This window comes from Danio aesculapii, chromosome 16 (genome assembly GCF_903798145.1).
Source record: "Danio aesculapii chromosome 16, fDanAes4.1, whole genome shotgun sequence".
Lineage (NCBI taxonomy): Eukaryota > Metazoa > Chordata > Actinopteri > Cypriniformes > Danionidae > Danio > Danio aesculapii.
This window is the reverse complement of record NC_079450.1, coordinates 27,255,106-27,276,043: the sequence shown is the minus strand read 5'-3', so window position 1 is coordinate 27,276,043 and position 20,938 is coordinate 27,255,106. Positions and strand designations below refer to the sequence as shown.

The 20,938-nt window shown below is 36.4% G+C and overlaps 1 protein-coding gene across 1 annotated transcript; it reads left to right on the top strand.

The window, feature by feature from the left end:
* The first annotated feature begins 1,628 nt into the window (after positions 1 to 1,628).
* Positions 1,629 to 10,977, top strand: nes (nestin). Its single transcript, XM_056475596.1, has 4 exons — positions 1,629 to 2,564; positions 3,911 to 4,035; positions 4,967 to 5,040; positions 7,119 to 10,977. Exons 1-4 carry the CDS (start codon positions 1,749 to 1,751, stop codon positions 9,920 to 9,922), a joined length of 3,819 nt encoding a protein of 1,272 aa, XP_056331571.1. The 5' UTR covers positions 1,629 to 1,748; the 3' UTR covers positions 9,923 to 10,977.
* The last annotated feature ends 9,961 nt before the right edge of the window (positions 10,978 to 20,938 follow it).

Genomic DNA, 20,938 nt, shown 5'->3' with positions numbered 1-20,938 from the left:
ACTGCAAAAGTATTCTAGCCTAGGCTACTCAAAGAGGAGAAAGATTATCACAAAATAAATCACACAGAATATCATGGGAACTTAACATGATTAAGTAGAAACTATTTAAGAATGTTAGCTACTTAGTTAAGCAGAATTGATGGCAGTACACTCCCCGGCCGCTTTATTAGGTACACCTTTCCAACTGCTTGTTAACGCTGTTGGAGCTGATAGAAAGGCAACAGTAACTCAAATAACCACTCTTTACAACCGAGGTATGCAGAAGAGCATCTCTGAATGCACAACACATCAAGGCGGATTGGCTACAGCAGCAGAAGACAAGACCAGGTGCCACTCCGGTCAGCTAGCATTGCCTGGTCTGATGGGTTTTGATTTCTGCTGCGACATTCTGATAGTCGAGTCAGAATTTGGTATCAACAGCATGAAAGCATGGATCCATCCCAACAGTTCAGGCTGGTGGTGGTGGTGTTGTAATGGTATGGGGGATATTTTCTTGCCACACTTTGGGCCCATTCCTACTAATTTAGCACAGTGTCAACGCCACAGCCTGCTTGAGTATTGTTGCTGACCATGTCCATCCCTTTATGACCACAGTGTACTCATCTTCTAATGGCTACTTCCAGCAGGATAACGCACCATGTCATAAAGCACGAATAATCTCAGACTGGTTTCTTAAACATGACAATGAGTTCACTGTACTCAAACGGCCTCCACAGTCACCAGATTTCGAAACAATAGAGCACCTTTGGGATGTGGTGTAATGGGAGATTTGCTTCATGGATGTGCAGCCGACAAATTTGCAGCAACTGCGTGATGCTATCAAGTCAATATGGAGCAAAATCTCAAAAGGAATATTTCCATTACCTTGTTGAATCTATGTCACAATGGATTATAGCAGCTCTGAAGGCAAAACATGGTTCAATTCGGTACTAGTAAAGTGTACCTATATACATATACAATATAATACCTGGTGAGTGTATATCAACACTACTTGTAATACTTTGCTTTATTTTTAAGTTTTTTAAGTTTTTTAGGTTTTTGCAATTTACTTGTGATATATATATATATATATATATATATATATATATATATATATATATATATATATATATATATATATATATATATATATATATGTTTAATAAGGTAATAAAGGATTGCACATAATGATGAGAGTTACATTTTTAAACCAGTTTTTTCACTATGCAGGGAAACTACTTTTGTCTGATGTATTGTGACCATCTTGCCACAAGAGGGGGCAGTAAATGAATGGGAAAAACTGAAGAGAACAAGACTTACAGGGATTGCTTGGACAAAAAGAAAAAAGTCTTCATTTATTCTCATGTTATTCTAAATAGACATTCTCAGTCATCAGTCTCACCGTATGAAAAAAAAAAGTGCTGAAAGTATATGTTGCCTCATGACCTCTTGTGTTTCACATGAAAAAAAGTAAGTTTAACAGGTTTAAATGTAATCCAGCAGTGGTAGAGTTAACTCTCCAAATTACATCATTGCCTTCTCTCGCATTCAGTCCATCCACCCCTCCTCCTCAAGTCCATCGCCCTCCCCCTTCTCATTGTCTATGAAAGCAGGGTCGTACCCTCCTCTGTCCATTCAGCTGCTGGGCACTGGGACTCTGGTCCAGACCTCACCCACAAGCCTGTCATCACAATCACTGAATTACAGCCACAAAGAGCTCCATCTCTTCACAGCCTCTAGTGAGATCTCACACTTCACATCTCTAGAAGATGGAGCTTCTGGGTGTCCGACAGCCCTTCGGCCCTCAGTTTCAAGAGGAAAAGTACCAGATGCTAGAGCTGAACCACCGCCTTGAATCGTACTTGGGCCGCGTGAAGCTTCTGGAAGAGGAGAACAAGCTACTTCGAGAAGAGATCCACACTCTCAAGAGCAGCAGGGACCCAGCAGGCCAACGCAAAGCCCAGGAGGAGGCTCTCAGTCAGGCCAGGAGGATGATGGAGGAGGCCTGGAGAAAGAAAGACTGTGTGGAGCTGGAGGTGGAGAATCTGATGGAGGATATGGAGAAAGTGAGCGTTCAAAGAAAAAAGACGAAGACCGCACAGGCTGAAGCTCAGAGGAAGCTTACTGATAGCAGGAAGGAGCTGGAAGAGGAGCGCAGGGCTCAGATTTGGCTAAGAGAGAAGGTCGGCCAACTCGAGAAAGACCTCCTGCTGCAGATGCAAGTACACCAGGAGAACATGGAAACCATGCAGGCCTCGCTGAAACAGACGAAGCAGGTCCTAATGGCACCACAGCGTGTGCAAGCTACCAGCATCCCAGACCTGGGGCAGGAGTATGGCTACAGGGCAGCTCAAGCCTGGCAGGAGGCAGCCAACAACTATCAGAAACAGGTTGGATGTCTGGAGGAGAGTCTGAACCAGACAAAAGTTAACATGACAAAGATTCACCAGGAGAAGAGAGAGAGTCATCGTCAGGTTCAGCATCTGGCCAAAGAGCTGGAGAGCACGAGGACCAAAAGGCAGATGCTGGAGAAACACGCCATGCAGCAAAGAGAAGAACAGAAGGAGGAGCTTCAGCATCTTCAGGTAAGAAACAATCTCATTTAATTACCAATTATTGCAAAAACATTTATATATTATATCTACATAATATATAAGGTAATTTTTAAAAGGGAATATTTTGCAAAATTGCGTGTAAAGGCGTGTATTGGCACAAAGCCCCAGGCCGAGTGCCTTAGTGTCCCACCATTGACGATATACAGAGTGTGATATTGCGTTTTTACAACAGTTCAACAGTATAATTGTGTATGTATGTATATATATATATATATATAAATCAAACACGGAGAGTCTAAAAACCCTTTTCATCCTGGAATACGTAAAAATCACATGATTATTCTCAAGTTACATGATAATGCAGCAGGTAATACTATCTTATAAACGGTTGATCTGTTCCTCCAGAAATTCAGAATCAGTTCCTCTCTGACTCTGCATGCTATCATCTAAAATAAACACCTTGTGTGTCTACAAAAACACTCAGTTTGAATATAAACAAACTGTGACCTTTAAAATAAGATTTCTGATCTAGTGTGAATTTGGGTTCAATTCTGACTTGCTACATTTGCCACATTGTCGCTATCATGTGCCCCACCGATATCAGTTTCTTTGCTTCACTGCAAATAATAAATCCTGTCCAATGGCAGAATTTTCAGAATCTTGAAGTAGTAGATCATCTAGGAACTTTTGACTACCGTTTTTTTTTTTTCAGATGTCCCAGCAAGCATTTTGTGTGTGTGTGTGTGTGTGTGTGTGTGTGTGTGTGTGTGTTTAAAAGGTGTCTAATAAATGTCCAAAACATGCCTAGCTTGTCTTAAACAAAGCTAAATTTGGGCTGCCAGTGAAAATCTAATAGATGTCTAACAATAGTCCAAAAATAGACTGATTAAAGTCATAATAGAAAGATTAGACAGACTACACATGTAGTCATTCATTCCTGTCTATTTGATTTTGGACTATTGTTAGATATCTAACAGATTTTCACAGACAGCCCAAATTTACATTTTTAAGCCAAGCCTTGTGTGTTTATACATATATTAGACATCTTTTAGATACACAAAATCTTGCTGGGACATCTGATTTAATAATATTTAAAAAACAGTAGTCAACAAGTTCCTGGATGATCTTCTACTTTGGCTGAGATTCTTAAAGTTTTGGACTAGTCCAATAACAGATTTTCACTGACAGCCCAAATTTAGCCTTGTTTTAGCCAAGATGTTTATTACATGTCTTATAAACACACACACACACACACACAATTGCTTGCTGGAGTACCCTTAAGTCATATCGTTTTGTATTGTAGTTTTTAAGTATTTGATTTCGGACTTAGAAAGCATACGATACTTTTCAAGAAAGCATGTCTTGTGTTTGTACAGGCCCAAGTAAACACCCTGGAGTTGGAGAAAGACTGTCTGGGGCAACAGATTGACAGCCTGATGTTGGACAGACAACATCTGCTGCAGGTGAAGGTGTCTCTTGGACTGGAGGTGGCAACATACAGGTACCTGTCTATGTCCTCTACATCACCATCACCAACAAAATACAAACCTCGCCTTATCACAAAAAGTACAATACGCATGTGGCTTTTGAGCAGTCTCTCCACTTGGGGGTTGATCTGAGTGCAGATCCTCCCATATGCTCTTTGGGATTTGTAGTTTATGGAGGCCCAGCTAATATGATCATGCATCAGCGGCTCTAAAAGGCATGTCAGGCACCCTGAGAGGGGTAACTTTAGATCAGTTAATCAGAATAGACCCTCTCCATTTCCCACCCGAGATTGACCCTGATCCATCTGCTTGGAGGAGGGGCTGAGAAACAGGGGGGTGGGTCATTCATTCAATAACACCTTTCATATCTGTCAGATTTATGACTGTTGAAGGCTGAGTGAAAAAAATTAGGATAACACATTTAAGCTGTTGCTCATTTTATGGTCCTGTTTATCATTGCGTTACATGCATTGATAAGGATGGATGGGTATGAAGTGTTACAAAATAAGAAAATAAATAAAAATACATATACAGACAAGAGGTTCATTATTGGAAATCATTCAAATATACTGCACATCATCCATAAGATCTCCATTCCACATTATACATAAAAATAATGAGTGATTTTAGGCTGAGACAAGCTTTTGAGATGATACCTGTTACACTAAATGTGCATATAAATATATAAAATTGCATCTGTCTATGTCTGTCTGTTTCATATTTATATACAAGTCGAACCCTTGCAACTATTGCTATGTAGAGGGATAAATGCTGGCCTGAGTCTTGCAGATGGGCTGACAATGACAAATCTGACATGCTATTTGCATAACAAGAGGACTAGGCACAGGACTGCAGTTCAAGAACATGACTTCATCTCATTTAGACAGCCCCCCACATTAAAGAAAGCACTGTGATGCTAACAGCTGTTCTGTTGCTTATTTCCAGAGCTTTGCTGGACAGCGAGGGCCTGAGAATCGACAGACCGACTCCAAACAAAACCAGCTCTACTGTCTTTTTAGGTAACATTCTAACACAGCATCATAGAAACAGAAGGTTATGTGGTTGTTGTTGTCGTTTTTATAGTGAAGGATGTTTGGCAATGAGGTAATTTGAAAATAATAACTGCATGTGTTATAGAGAGTGAACCCATTTACCTTACCATCGTCTCCCCTGGGCTGGTTAAATGATTAGGACTTTTTGGTATTGTGCATTGATTGTATCGTGAGGTATCTGTCAAAGACTGTAAAGCTAGCTTCCTGTGCTAGCCTAGTCCCATAGGTCACTGTAGCAGATGGCGCCACTTTCCAGTAATGTCGGTCTGGAAAAAGCATAATGAAGATCAATACATCTCCATTAAGGCTCACTCACAGTTCAGGGCTTGCATGTATTCTGATAACTCCCCCGAGAGGCAGATCTAAGGTCTGTGTCTGTTTCATCTCCAACTATCTCTTTAGCCTGGAGGGTATTCGGTTTCATTTGACTTACAGTAGCATCATAGGATGTGACAGGATGTGATGATATGATCATATTTTCATGATATGATTTATATTTTTGTTGTTATTTTAATCAAATTAACATTTGTACAGCAGTGATTAATGAATGAAAAGTTAACACATTTTTGTTTAACTTTGTATTTTTTTTTATATACATACTGTAGAGACAAATTTATACCAGATTTAAAAGACAAATAACAAATATATATTAGGGATGCACCTATATGGATTTTTTGGTCAATATTGGTAACCGATAACTCTTAAGATTTGGAGGCCGATAACCGATATATTAGCCGATAAATATTAATATATCAAAATGTTTTATTTTTATACAGTGAACAACTGATTATATTTTAAAAGCTTCATAAAAGTTTGATCTGATCTTATGAACTGAATAGCCTGCTTAAAGCAAAAAACTAGAATTTCAAAATGTCTAGGTGATTATACAGATATTGTCACGATTTCACATAAATCAGCATGCCAAATATAAAAGATTTCCTTTTCTTCGCATGGAAAATTAACACACAACTTGACTATTGTATAAAAATGATAGGTTAAATAACAAAATGAGATTTAATCAACAAACAAGTTAAATAAATATATTTTAAGTAAAACTAAAATTTTAAAGTAAAAGGAAACCAAGAACTGAAACCAGCTCAAATGTTCTTGAATAAAACATTACAGTAATCTGCATATGTACAAATATGTAATGGCTGAAAAAGCATTTCACAAGTTCACACTTACAGATGTTTTAATAATAAAGCGTATTTGGCGTTTCCTTATCAGGAATGAAAGAGACGTTGGGGTTCGAGTGAAGTGTCTAGCCTGACCCCAGAACGCTCCCCCTGGGTAGATAATGTTTAAGAGGTGAGGTGTCAGGGTAGTGGAGGGATGCTACAGTCATGAGATAATGCATGTAGGACAACTTTTGGTATTTATAGGGGTTTGGTCTGATGCTGATTGAATGATAGAATGATTGTCAATGATGTATTAGAATTGCTGAAACATCTGCGCATTTTCCTCCCGAAATTTGTTTATAAAACATCACTTTGAGAGGCGTTTTGACAGTTCAGAGTCATTGACAAGCGAAAAGCTAAATACAGATAGTACTACTTTAGAAAATGTGGCATAAATTCACTGCATTAGGCATTTTAGATTCTTTTGAATAGTTTTAAATGTATTATCAATCCTTGGATTTTGAGGAATAAAACAGCTGTTATTGGAATCTCAGATGAATCTGCCAAGTTACAGAAATTGAACAACTTTAAAAAAAATTTACCATCCTGTAATGCTGAAAATCCAATTCAATTACTTACATTAGGAGCATTTGGGCTATATTATGTTTTTTAGATTTAGTTTTTTAAATTGGTCAGTGCAGACAATTGGAAATGCAGTAAGACAGATGGCATGAAAAATGTTCCTCAGTAGGACTAGAACTCAGATTGTCCTAAACCCAACTGTTTCATGTGTCAAAACACTCCACATGAAGGTATCGGCTCCTACTCAATGATAAACTTAATCAGATCTTGCTGTTCTTACAGAGCTTGAGGCCTGTCATTGTGACAAAGCCTGTCCCAACCATCTTCTTGTTTTTTTTGCTACAGATGCATTCTCAAAGCCCACTGGGATCCAGTCAACCTCTCAAACCACTGCTGGATCCTGCCTTCTCAGCAGTTCTGTGTCTACAAGTCACAGATCAATCGCCTCATCCCGCAGTCTGCTGACCAGTGCGGCTCCGTCATGGACACCGACACGAGGGACTCCACAGAGACCACCAAGCAGAACCTCGATGACAGAAAAGACAGAGGATCACATCTCTGAGGAGACTGAGAAATCTGCTGAGGAGTCTGTGGATCATTTACAGCAAGAGAAAGTCCGGGAAGACTGGACTCTCAAATCAACTCTTCCCAAAACATCTGCAGAACCAAAACCAGAGCTTCAACCAGAAGAAATTAAGGTGGCAGATGAAGCAAAAGAAGTCCAAAAAGCTCATATGGTTGAATCTAAAACTAATGAATCTGCATTGATTAATGTACCAGCTGAACCAGGAAGTATGTCCCAAACTCCAGAGTCAGAGAGCTGGGTTGGTCAATTCACTGATCCTGCAGAAGTTTCAGAAGATGGAAAAGATGAGGACACTGAAGTGTCTGTCGAAATGGCTCGTATCTCATATGCACCCAAGGTTGCTTGGGAAGAAATCAAAACTGTAGTAGAGGATGAAAAAGATGATGCATCTGAGATGGACGTAAGATCAGAGATCATCAGTGAAAGCCAAACATTTGCATATGGAGATGCAGAGAATGATAGTAATACATTAACATCAAGCCATGTCAGTCTAAACCACAATGCACTGGCTTCATCTTTCCTTGAGCAAGGAACTCTAGATTCGGTTAGTTATTTTGGCTATAATGAGGCAACAAATGAAGATCTGATGAAGGAAGACGAACTGGACAATGTGAGCAATATTAGCGAGGAGGTGACAGAACAATTGAACAGTGAAACTGAGGCAGCTATTGATTCAATCAATGAGTGGGACAGACAGGAAGAAAGTGAACCAGAGAATGAGACAAAAGTGATGACTCCTTACTCTGAGGTAGAAGAAGAGGGAGAAATGAACATTAATACTGATATGAAAGATAAAACTGAAGATGAAGATGACACAGAAAAAGAAGAGATAGAAGTGACAGAAAGAGAAATTCTAGTGCAAAGTGGAGATGGAGTATTTGGTGTAGATTTGCCCAATGGCACTGATCATCAGGAGAGTTTAGAGAAGTTTGTAACACTAGATGAGCACAGTCTACCTCAGCCAGAGCTAAACGAAGACCAATCAGAAGAGAACCAAGAAGAAAAGCAATGTGATGAAGATGACTCCCCAAACATATCAGCCTCATTGAAAACTGACCCAGGAGAAGGTGACAGTTACAGCCAGGAGCACACGCTGGCAGACACACGACCCTTGATCCGTTATAAGAGTGATGAGGAAACCTCACATCACATCGGTGAGACCAGCGACAGTGAGGACGAGAAAGAAAGAATTGATCAAGGCCACCTGAATGAGAAACGTTTTAACACCATGGAGGATCTCACTGAAGAACCAGACATGGAGGTCACTGGAGAGATGATGCTGGAGGATGTGGTTTCTAAAGAAGAAGCTGTAGCTGACGATGTGGCATCTGTGATGTTTCAGAAAGTCTCTGGAGACCATGAAAGTTTGGATGTGGTGGTGCAAGAAAGTGAACTTAAGGGAAATCTGGAGAAGGAAGGTAGTGGTGATGATGATGATATGAGAGACAATAAGGGAGAAGATGTCAATGTTTTTGAGCAAAAGGAGAACCAGCAACTGATTGAAAACCAGCAATTTTACACCGAACAGGTTGAGGATAAAACGCATGAAAATCAAGAACAAGTCAATGTGGAATTTGCATCCTCATTTTCTGAAACATCTCAGCAAGAACAACTGGAAGAATCAAGTCTGACCATGTTTGAAGATGAAGCTGCAACCAAAGAAGCAGAAGATCTGGATGTCTCTATGCACACCAACATCGATCTGATGGACAGTCGCTCTTTAGAGAGCGAGATAAACAGTCAGCCAGACATTATGACCTCAGACATGGCCAACTCTGAGTGCAATAGCTCAGAAGACGAGTCTCCAAATGCCAGCCAGTGCTTTCAGAACACAAGCCTTTTAGCAGCGGCGACTCCTAATGAACAGCCATTAACCTTTACTAATGGAGTCTCCAAGGCTGATTATGTGTCTGACAACAACGATGTGCCTGAAGAAGTGCTCAGCGAGGAGAAGAGCACTGATGAGCCCAAGGCCTCTCAGATTGATGACTGGGAGAATTTTAACATTTGGGGGATAAGCACCGGCGTTTCAGATGCAGCCGAGACCACACAAACAAGTATGGATGAACATTCAAGCATTTCCCCAGTGAATGAGACTCTGGAAAGCTCAAACAAAACGCCAAGTGTGGTGGAAAACATCTTTGGAAAATTTGAAGAACATCTCGAAAGGTCAGCGGAGAGCTTTCCAGAAAAAGAAGTGACTGTGATGGACTTTGAGAGCAACGATCTAGGAAAGGAATTCCAGTCAAAGCAAATGAAAAGTGAGATTCATAGCTTCTTCAGCACTAGTATGAAGCAAGATTTCTGGAGCGAAGGGAAAATGGAGATGGCAGCTACTTATGATCCTGCAAAAACTGAAGACTTAAATCAGGCCATGGTCTTTGGAGAGGAGTGGAGAGATGTGGAGGGAGTGCAATCAGCGAATGGAAATACTAAAGAAGAGATGGAGATCCTCAAAGTCAGGGATGAGAAGCCAAAAGATGGACAGCCAACACAGGGCAAGATAGTCCAGTCTGATGATTCTGCTGATGAGGGGGATTCCTGGTCATCTGGTGATGAGTAAAAACCTAATGATGTTTTAAGACAACCAAAAAGAGCCACAATGGACACTTATGATCGAAGACATTCATTTACAGACACTCTCGCATTCACACACACACTCATACACTACTGCCAATTTAGTTAAATTTAAATCGCTTATACAGCATGTCTTTGGACTGTGAGGGAAAACGGAGCACCCAGAGGAAACTCACATGAACACGGGGAGAACATGCAAACTCCACACAGAAATGGCAGCTGACCCAGCTGGGACTCGAACAAGCGACCTTCTTGCTGTGAGGCAACAGTGCTAACCACCGAGCCGCCATACCGCCCTGTGATAGAAGACAACATTTTCTTTCATTTTGGCTTAGTCCCTTAATTAATCTGGGGTTGCCATAGCGGAATGAACCGCCAACTTATCCAGCACATGTTTTACGCAGCGAATGCCCTTCCAGCTGCAACCCATCACTGGGAAACACCCATACACACTTATTCACACACAGATACTACAGACAATTTAGCTTACCCAATTCCCCTATACCACATGTTTTTGGACTTGTGGGGGACACCGGAGCACCCGGAGGAAACCCACACCAACACGGCCAACTTACCCAGCCGAGGCTCAAACCAGCGACCTTCTTACTTTGAGGCGATGGTGCTACCCACTGCGCCACCGTGCTGCCAAAGACAGCAACAATAAATACAAATTGCACAAAAAACACAATGAAATAAATGATACTGCAATAGATGAGAGTGGTGTGTGTAATTGTATTGGGATTTCAGTAATGTGAGTTAACAGCCCAGCACAACGTGGCAGCTGCTGTGTCTGGACAAGAAGGCGTGGTTCTCCATGACAGCCGCAGGCAGAAAGGATTCCTAAAGGTTTACTATGAGGCCTTAGTTCATATCTGTTCTTTCTGTATTAATCAGACCAGCATTTTATTGATCTTCATCTGTCCGAGTTAAAAAAGAAGTAATCATTTTGTGTATTTGCACTAATGTTACGGTGAATAAACAATATGGATCAGGACTTGTTCAAAATGATGAAAAAAAAAAAGATTAATTATTAAACAGTAAAATGGCAAATGTTGGTGTTTGTGTTGGTGTTTTTATTTTTTATTCTACAGATTTCAATAATAATTCATTGTATGCAAACCTTTTTTAAAAAAAAAACTGGATGTCAATTATTTTCATTAAATTACAACAGACAAAGTTATAACTGATCATATCCAATTTCTGAGTAAACAGATACTACAACAACATGAAGGACATGAAGTTAGCTCATTCTCCAAATTTTACCAAAATTACACAAGTTGCAAGACATTAGTGTAAAAAGAAATAGAGCATAAACTACAATCAGTGTACTATTTTCTGAGGTAAATACACTTGTGTTCATTGGAATAGTACTGTGTTCTTCTGTCAGCTGTCATTCTGACTGTCATCACCAGTTCAGGTCAAAAGATACTAAACTCGGAACAACACCATGTTATGTAATAAAGGTTTTTGTTTTGGTGAATAATAACTTTTAAAGTTTCTTTTTTAGTTGAAATGAATCAGAACCCAAGTTATACAAGAATAATTCACTCACTATGACTGAATCAGGCTAGTATTTGGAGCTCACTTTGGTAACTGCTCAATACTGATGTGTGAGAGAAGGAGGCCACACTAGACGAAAGAAAGAAAGAAAAGGAACAATAAATAATAGATGACATCACCTCCTCATTTCCCTCTGTATGCAGGCTGGCTCTCTGGTGCCACTGATGGGGGTGGGATAATGAGACAATGGCAGCAATACTGGTTGAACATATCTGCACATTGACCACAAGAGAGAGAAAACATGAATATGACATCCCAAATCCTAATCTAAAATAAAATTAAGAATAAGAATTCCAAAAAAATCAAGTTATCATTCATTCTCAAAAGGTTTCTACCTTCTGTTCTTTTCAACAAACAGTCAGCTGAACTCTGAGGGGATAAAGTATAGAAATCTGCATTAATAGATACTGCATTTCTATCATGAAACAGATGTCAGATATTAACTGGATTCCCACTATAATCTTACCTTGCCTTTGTTTAACTGACAGTTAAACTGAAATTTGTGCTTCATGAACCTTAAACTACCCATACTTTATTTGATCTGCCTTTTGGGTTATTTTGTCACCGACCAGCACTGTTTAGGAGAGCATATTAGCGACACCTTCCGAATCATACTGCCATTTTCAAATCAGATTCACGCTACACATGGGCCATTAAAAACAAAAGATAGCCCAAACCTGTAGCCAGGGTGGGTTCCACTGACAAAGGTCCAGATGACCCATACAGGAGTCAATACTATGCAATCATAAATTGTGAAAATAACACATCGAAGAAGGCTTTAAGACCAAGCTGAATCCTGTGTTGGTTGTTGCTTCAGCAAGACTTCAGCTAATCAGTTTTGGCCAATGCAAACTATTATTTTTATGAGCCCAACACTAAGAAACTGCAAGAAAAAAATACAACATATATGTTTGAATTTTTTATTATTGAAATGGCCAAATTCTTGACTGAGGAAAGTGACTGAGGTGCTGGCCAGTTTGTTATTTGCCTAATAAATGATAATAGGCTACAGTTTTTTTATTTTAAACTTTATCATGTGCTTAACTTTTTATTCTAATGATACGGGATGTAATACATTAGTATTTTAAAAATAAGCATTTTTTCATATTCCTTTATTTTAAATCTTTAGGAAATGTTTTGGTACCTTAAATCATGTGGTTATGATGACCATTCGACAAGCTAATCCATCCAAAAATAGTGCTTACAATGTCACTATAAATGCAGTATTTATATTTCATAATTAAAAAGAAAATGAGGCGAATAACTGTAAAAAGGTCCACTTTTTGAGAAAAAAAAAAAAGAACCAACCCTTTCATCAGGCTGACTACAGGCCTATAGCCGAATATTAAGCAACAACAAAGTCTTAAAAGTAATTGAGCATTTTACAGAAATATTGATCATTTTTTCAATGCTAAAATGTTAGGCACACACAAAGAAAGTGGGTATTATATTTAGGCAACTCATTTCATACCTTCTTTTTTCTATGCCTATGTCAAAGGCTAAACAAAAGGGTACAATGATACAATGGCAGAATAGAATTTAGCTATTTTATCACAGTCCAAGATATATACAGTATACATTTGGGCATTTTAATAACATTTTAAATCGTGTTTACATCTTTAGCTTTAAGTGCACAACCAATTTCTAAACCTCACAGGGGTGTTTTAAGGACAAGCATTAAACAAAAGCACTAAAATCATTTAATAGTAATGCAGAAACTCATAATTTAAAAAAAAGTATTTCACAAATCAATATATTAATACTGCATCCCTATAGCTATTACCAGTGTTGAGGGTAACATTACAAGTTACGTGAGTTTCGTAATAATATTACTTTTCTAAGTAACATGTTAAGTAACGCATTACTTTTAAAAATTAATTAATAATATTTGGGTTACTTTTTAGTTTAATTAATCAGCTTTTAAAAAAATTATTGCTGAATTAAAATTAAAGTAGTCTGTAAGACTATTTTGATGGTCTACTTAATATCTGTTGATACTGCTTCTTCAACAGACTGACTATAAGAAACTTTGCAAATACATGTCAACTAACACTAACCCTATAACCCCAATCCTAACCTAACAGTCTCCTTGTAATCTAATGAGAATTTGTTGGCATGTAGATGCAATGTAACTTAAACTCAACAAACGGACCATCAAAATAAAGTGTGACTAAGTAGTCACAATGAATTATGCAGTCAATGAGAAAATATGTTGAGTATTTTGAACTCTTCGAACAAAAGGAAAAGGGGATTGTCTCAATGGACAGTGATTTTACTTAAGACAAATAGTACAAAAGTAGCAAACACATTGCTTTAAACTTTCAATAATCTGTAAATACAGCATGTACAGCTCTGTTCTCACATAATATTATCCTAAAATATATATTTATTATGTGTTTTTTTTTTAAGGTAAGGGTAGGTGTGGGTTACACAGTGTATTGTTTATTACAGAGCTCCTCCATTAAAAAAGAAAGAGAAAAAAATCTGGATAATAAAAAGTAATGCAAAAGTAACTCAAAAGTAACGTAACGCATTACTTACCATAAAAAGTAACTAAGTAGCGCAACTAGTTACTTTTTTGGGGATTAAATCAATATTGTAATGCACTACTTTTAAAACACTGACTATTACACAAATGATGAGGCCGAAAAGCCTAATAATGTAATGTGTGTATTTCTAACAGACACTAAACAATGCTAAAACAGAGAACGCAACAATTTGATTATATGTAATCAATGGGGAGGTTGATTTGCTCCCCTTAGTGTCTATAGTGGTCCCGGCCCTGATCCAAACACTTTAAAAAGAAGCAGGATTTACAGGATCTTTTGTGTGAAGCAGGACAGCAGCTGCTCGCTCGGTCAGATGCTTCCACACCTGCTTCCTTCATAAGGAAAGCCCTGATGCAACAGCATGCAACTTCATTACCAGCCCACTGAAGTGAAGGTCTGATCCTGGTCAAATGACAGAGGTTATTTCAATCTGACCTCCACCGCATTCACGAGTGTCAATATAAAAGCTATTCCAGAGAAATGAGCTCGGAAAATCCAGAAACAACCGGTGTGGTGCTACAAATAAAAGTGTTCGGAGGCTGATTGACATTCAGCTCACTTCACCATCTGTCTTTCTTATTGATCGCTATTGATTATCAGTGTCAGATACCGTGTGACTGAGTGGTTTTAAGATCAGATAAGACCTGACATTCATCATCATGCTTTTGGGTGTTACGTTGTTATGTAAATCTGCGACATGTAAGCCTACAGCGTCAAATACTTATTCATGCCTTTTCTCTACTCAAAATCATGTCACTTCTTGGAGAATATAGAGACTAAAAATATCAAAAAGCAAAAGATAGGAGTGAGATGAGGGTGTATAAAAAAGGCAAACATTTCAGTCACATGTTGACCATTGTCAATGCCAAGCTAACAATGTTAGAACTAGAAGTCGTCTTAATTTAAAGTGGTGGTCCACAGTGTATTTTTAAGGCTTGGTTGTGTTTATGGAGTGCAAAGCAATATTTGCTCATGCTTAATTTGTTAAATATCACATAATGTTTTTCATATATCCTACTTTGATTGTATACAACTACTCAGCTAACATGAAAACAACCGTCATATTTCCTAGTTCCTCCGCACGTGCTTTAGCACTGTGTAAATACTGTCAGTCAGAGAAGCTGTTAGCCGCAACAGTTTGTGCTTGAATCTGACAGAAAACTCTCTAAACTAAAATCTGACAAGTGTCTTCCACACATATTCGGGTTATAATCAAGTGTAAGTAATATGAAACATTCACAATATCTTTTGCGAGTTTGTTATTTGAGCTATTATTTGAGAACGCAGGGAAAGCGTCCGCATAGAGAGACACTGCAGCGCTGGCGAAGATTATGGCTGTTTACAGCGGTTTGATAGATAAATATGAATTTGTAGCTACTGTAGATTGTTAACAGTGCCAAACAGCATTTCCTGTTATTTACATCCTTGTTTACATCCTCGCTACAACATGCCACTAACCCTAGAAACTGTGCATGTAATTGATCAATTTTAACAAATAAAAGTACTTACAGGTTGTGGCTCAAAATCCACAGCTTCGTCGATTGGAGGAGTTTTAAACTAATCCAGCACTGAACTGGAAAAGATTCTGGAAGCTGTCCTTTGTCAAATGCTAGCTATATAGTTAATATTATTCTCTGTAACATAAAAGTAAATTGTAAGCACTTTTCTCTTTGTGTCGTGTCCTTTGGAAGCCCAAATACAGAAACATAACAAGCGCTGTGGAAATAGCAATGTTTGGATGACATTTTAGCTTTCTTTGCTATAACTTTACAAGTGTGTTGCTGCGCTCCATGTATGCGTGTGGTGAATGTGCATAATCGGAAGCCCTTGTGATCTTAATAGTCCGGATGTCTTTTTTTGTAGTCCCCAAACTTTGTTCGCTGTAGGCTTTGCTAAGCTACCTCTGTAAAAGCCAATGTTTCCCTTTGCATTGAACTTGAAATGTTGTTTTTGTTCACACAGCTACATTACACATCAACTAAAGTTTAAGGAGTCACATGATGATTAAGTAGATCACATAATCAAACCAGACTAAGTGGAAAAAAGAAACTTAACATGAAATTAAATAACAACACGTGACCAAAATGTTTGTCCTTTTTTCCAGTGAATAGCTTCTTTTGATTTTCCAGAATTTTTAAGTCACTTTTTTTATGGGGTTTTCTTTGTCTACTGGATAGTTTTAAAGGCACAGTGGGTCTTTTTTAAAGAAATATTACAATACATGATGGAAAGCGACAAGCAATTTAGAGGATACTGAAGATTTTTTTGTAATGATTGCCGATTTGCACTATAAAATATTACAATAAGAAAGAAAAGAAAAGCATTAAGATCTTTTTCTTTCATGTTGGAAGTAATAGTAAAACAACTTAAACTTACAGCTTAAATTTAACCCATTAAACTTAGCCCATTGGAACTGCTTGCATGGCAGTCAAAAATGACCAGTTTTAATATTTATATTATTTTTTTGTTTTCTTTATTATTTATTTATTGCAAAATTTAATTAACATGTATTATAGTGATTTATATATTTTTAAGAAATGTTATAGTACTGATATATATATTAGCAGTAATTTTATAATCAATTTATGACATATTAACCATAAGCATTGACCTGAACATGAAATTTCCAACTAAAACTTTTCTTAAAAGCGTTGGACGACAAATTCAACTTTTTGTTTTCCTTTTTTTTCTGTAGACATTAAAATTTGACAAGTTCTTTCCACAAAAACACTTTCATATGAATATGTTGAAACACGTTTTACTCAACTATGAGAACAAAACAAGGCTGACATCTATAAGTGAGTTTATTAGCAATATTTTTATTAACAATAAATTCTTTCAATATAATTTATTTCTCATAATCCAAATTCTTTCTAATGCAGTCATATTTTGGCTATAAAGGCATGATTTTATCAGCACCATAACCTTTTTGATTCGTGCTGATCATTTCACAACAACTCCCAAACTTTACCTACATTGAAAAGAATTATTTATTATGGATTTACAACATTTTTATAAGGTAAATGATTGCAAAAAATGTATATGGGCTGATCTTTAACAAACAAATTCAGCCTATATAAATTGTTTGCAACCAACTTACCTTATAAAAAATTAGTAAATCCAATGATTCATTGTTTTCAGTGTAGTTCTGTAGGCTACCATTCCAATGAATTAATAATAATTAAAAATATAGATTAAATCCTGATTTTACACGGCAACTAATCTAATTGTTTAGCATTCGATTGCTTAGCGTGTTTTAAATTGTAAGTTACTTTTTACAAAACAAAAGCTAGCTTTAAAGAATTATTAAAACATCAACTAAGAACTGATATCAAGAGCTAGAAAATCTACGCCACATTGCAATTTGCAGGATCTGATCATAAATACAAGATATTGATTGAACATATGAGGAATAATGGTGAATTAAACATTTAACAAATAATACCCCACTGCAATGCACTAGAGGTTTTATATTGATTTGTGGAGCTGCGCTGTTGTATCTGTAACCCACTCTTTTTCTTTGTAAGCGTTGATCTGCATGTCTCTGGGTGTATTAGGAATAACAGGTTGAGACAGACAGTGAGTGGAAGCTGTTACTAACAGAAGCTCAAGGGTTGCACCAGACACCCCATCTGACAAACTCAGCTGACTCTGTGCTCAGATGAACAGAATGACCGTCCCTCACCACTGAAAGACACATGCAGGACACACACACACATTGTCTGAATAACGGTGATGTGTCCTGCAACTATTTGTGGTTTTTATTTCCTACACAAACCAGTGTCTCTATAATGTGAAATGCATTCTTGCATGATCAGATGGCACTTTAAAAAGACCTGAAACTGAATCCTGACTGTCAAAGTTTTAAATAGATGAAAGTAGCCTAAATGAAAATAATTTCGGATGAAAAATGACTAGAAAAGTATTTACAAGAGAAAGCCTGACATCTAGCGGTCAGATATGAACATTACTTCAAGATTAATTGCACCTGCAAAGCAGGTTCAAGTCAAAAAGTTACTACACAAAAATGTTTACAGAGTAAAAGTATTATATCACAATTTTTCTCAGTCGCCTTTGTGCATTTCTCACAACACTATTTACATTTGCACAACAGTTAATGCATTTCTCAAAACAATTAGTCATTTGTGCACATCAGTTTCACATTCTCTCCAACAAATTACAAATGCTTTTGAACATGCATCAACTGCTTTCATACAACTCTCTGCTGTTTATAACATTATCTTATGCTTATGTCATGTCAGTCAAAATTAACTAAACTGGTGAATGCTGAAAAGTCATTCCATATTAAACCAATAGTCCTCATTTCATTACTTGAGTCATTTGCTTGGATTTACTTTGTTTTTTTTTTACGTTAAGTGGTTGTAAACAATTTATTTGGGCTGAATTTAAACAAACAAATTGAGTTGAACATTAGTAAATTTAATTTGTTTGTTTAAATTCAGCCCAAATAAATTGTTTGCAACAGTTTTGCATGCAACACTTTTTTCAGTGTACAAAAATGTTGAACTAGTTGACAAAATCTGTCAAGCAAATTTTATAAAATATTTTAATCTTTTATTTTCCTGCAAATGTCTTCTAAATTGATCAATTTCATGAATGATTTACAGGTCTGTATGTTGGAGGTTTAGTTCCAATATGTACTTCAATATTGTTTACAGTTGTGCACAGCTCTACCCAGAGGAAGTTTGTTGTAAATAAGAGTGTATTTATTCTTCTGCACAATGCTGTGAATAAATTAGAAATGCAAAGAGCATATAGAAAGAGTAAAGTGTGAAACATACATATTCATCGTCTTGTAGTTTTCAAATGGCTGTGCAAATAGTATAAAGTGCTGTCTTGAGTATTTTCAGGACGTGTCACTTTTTTGCATTGAAAAAAAAATGTACCGAGTAAACTGTCATAATGAAAACATGACAAAGCCATCTGACTATCTTGTTCATAAACAATGGTGTCAGGACTTTTCATCTTGATGACACTGACACTTTCATTGACATGAACACTTGCTTTTGAGGAATGAGCTATCCATTTTGAGCAAGTGACACGCTTTTGCAGGTTATCAACTAGGTTTTGCAGTTTGTACTAATTGTTTTGAGAAATGCATTAACTGTTGTGCAAATGTAAATAGTGTTGTGAGAAATGCACCAAAGCCACTGAGAAAAACTGTAAAAAATATAATTAATAAATTATATTAAAAAATTATATAATTAATAAATAATTAATTTAATTATTAATAGATATAACCACCTAAATTTGAATGCAAGTTTATTGGGCAAAAAACCCTGCTTTTAATGTTTGATCATTTTACTGAATTTACAGGATTTATAAACAAAAACATTTTATTATTTTTTAATTAATGAATCGTTTTTAGCATATTATTTAAACACACTTTGGTGTATAAAAACAACTGATTTTTAAATACTATAGTAAGTAGGATTATAGTTACATAGTAAAAGTATTATGTTAAAAAAATATCATTATTTAATTATTAATAGATATAACCACCTACATTTTAATGCGTTTATGTGGCAAAAACCCTGTCTTAATGTTTTAAAATATTTAACATAAAATGTAACATCATCCCATTTAAATGAAGTATTTATATAAGTTGTTATAATATAAAACATTTATTTTTTTACACTTAAGATAATTAATACAGAGATAAACACATAATTAACTATTCAGGCACACAAACACAATGTGTATATTTAAGAATAAAATATATATATATATATATATATACACACATTATTTATTTTGTTATATGCATAAACTAGGTTTAAATGTAAAATTAATAAGATAAAAATGTTCTATATAAGAGGTTTGTATTGTTTTGTAATTTTAATGAATTTATATTATAAACAAAAACATTATATATATTTTTATTATTAAACATTAAACAAACAGGGATATAAAAACAACTGATTTTTAGATTCTTGACAAACCACCTGTAGAAACACTCCTCTCTTTTATGCACCTGACACAATATTCACCTTTAATACCTCTCTTGCACAATATCCTGCACAACATTGTTCAGTCTCATGTAAAAGTATGTGTATTGCCTGCCTTATGTGTATAGTTAAGTATTTTATCGTATGTTAGTTATGCATAGGTTTTTGTTTTTAAATAGCTTATTTGTCCAGTGTTGTTTGTACTTATGATTCATTTTTGTAGACTTTTTGTAGAATTTCTGCTAGACACAACGTTTTGCTCCTCTGTATGTCCACACATGCAGCGAAATGAAAATAAAGCTCGACTTACAGTTGAAGTCAGAATTATTAGAATTATTAGCTTCAACTGTAAACTGTAACTTTTTTCCCCTCCACATTTGTTCTTCACTTTAGATTCCATCATCTACAGTAGTCAACATCTGAAAATAAAGTTATTTTATTTTATTAAAATTGTCCTAAAGCTATTGTACAACATTTATTCTTATCTTGGGATGACTTCGACAAAATTTTTTTGATCCAATTCAAATGCTGACAACTGTACCTCACATAAGAGTCAATGAAGAAACGTCAAACCCACCAATTCATCCACACCTGTAACACACACACAGACACACACTTTTGTGTAGGTCAACTTGTCTATTTAATATATAAAATACAATAAAACATACGCAAAAGGGGAGGGTCATAAAGGACAATGGATACTTTGGTACAATAACAAACACTCTTTTGTAAAAGCAGTATAGAATTTGTAATAACATATCAGTGCATACTTTGTTTATGAAAATATACACAAATTGTATATCATTCTCCGAAAACAACAGAAGTTTTTTGTAATTTTTTTGTCTTTATTTTTTTTTACAACAAAACTCAAAGCAGACTAGCCGAACACAATATATTAGCTATAATTTCTCTTTTTTTTTAAAA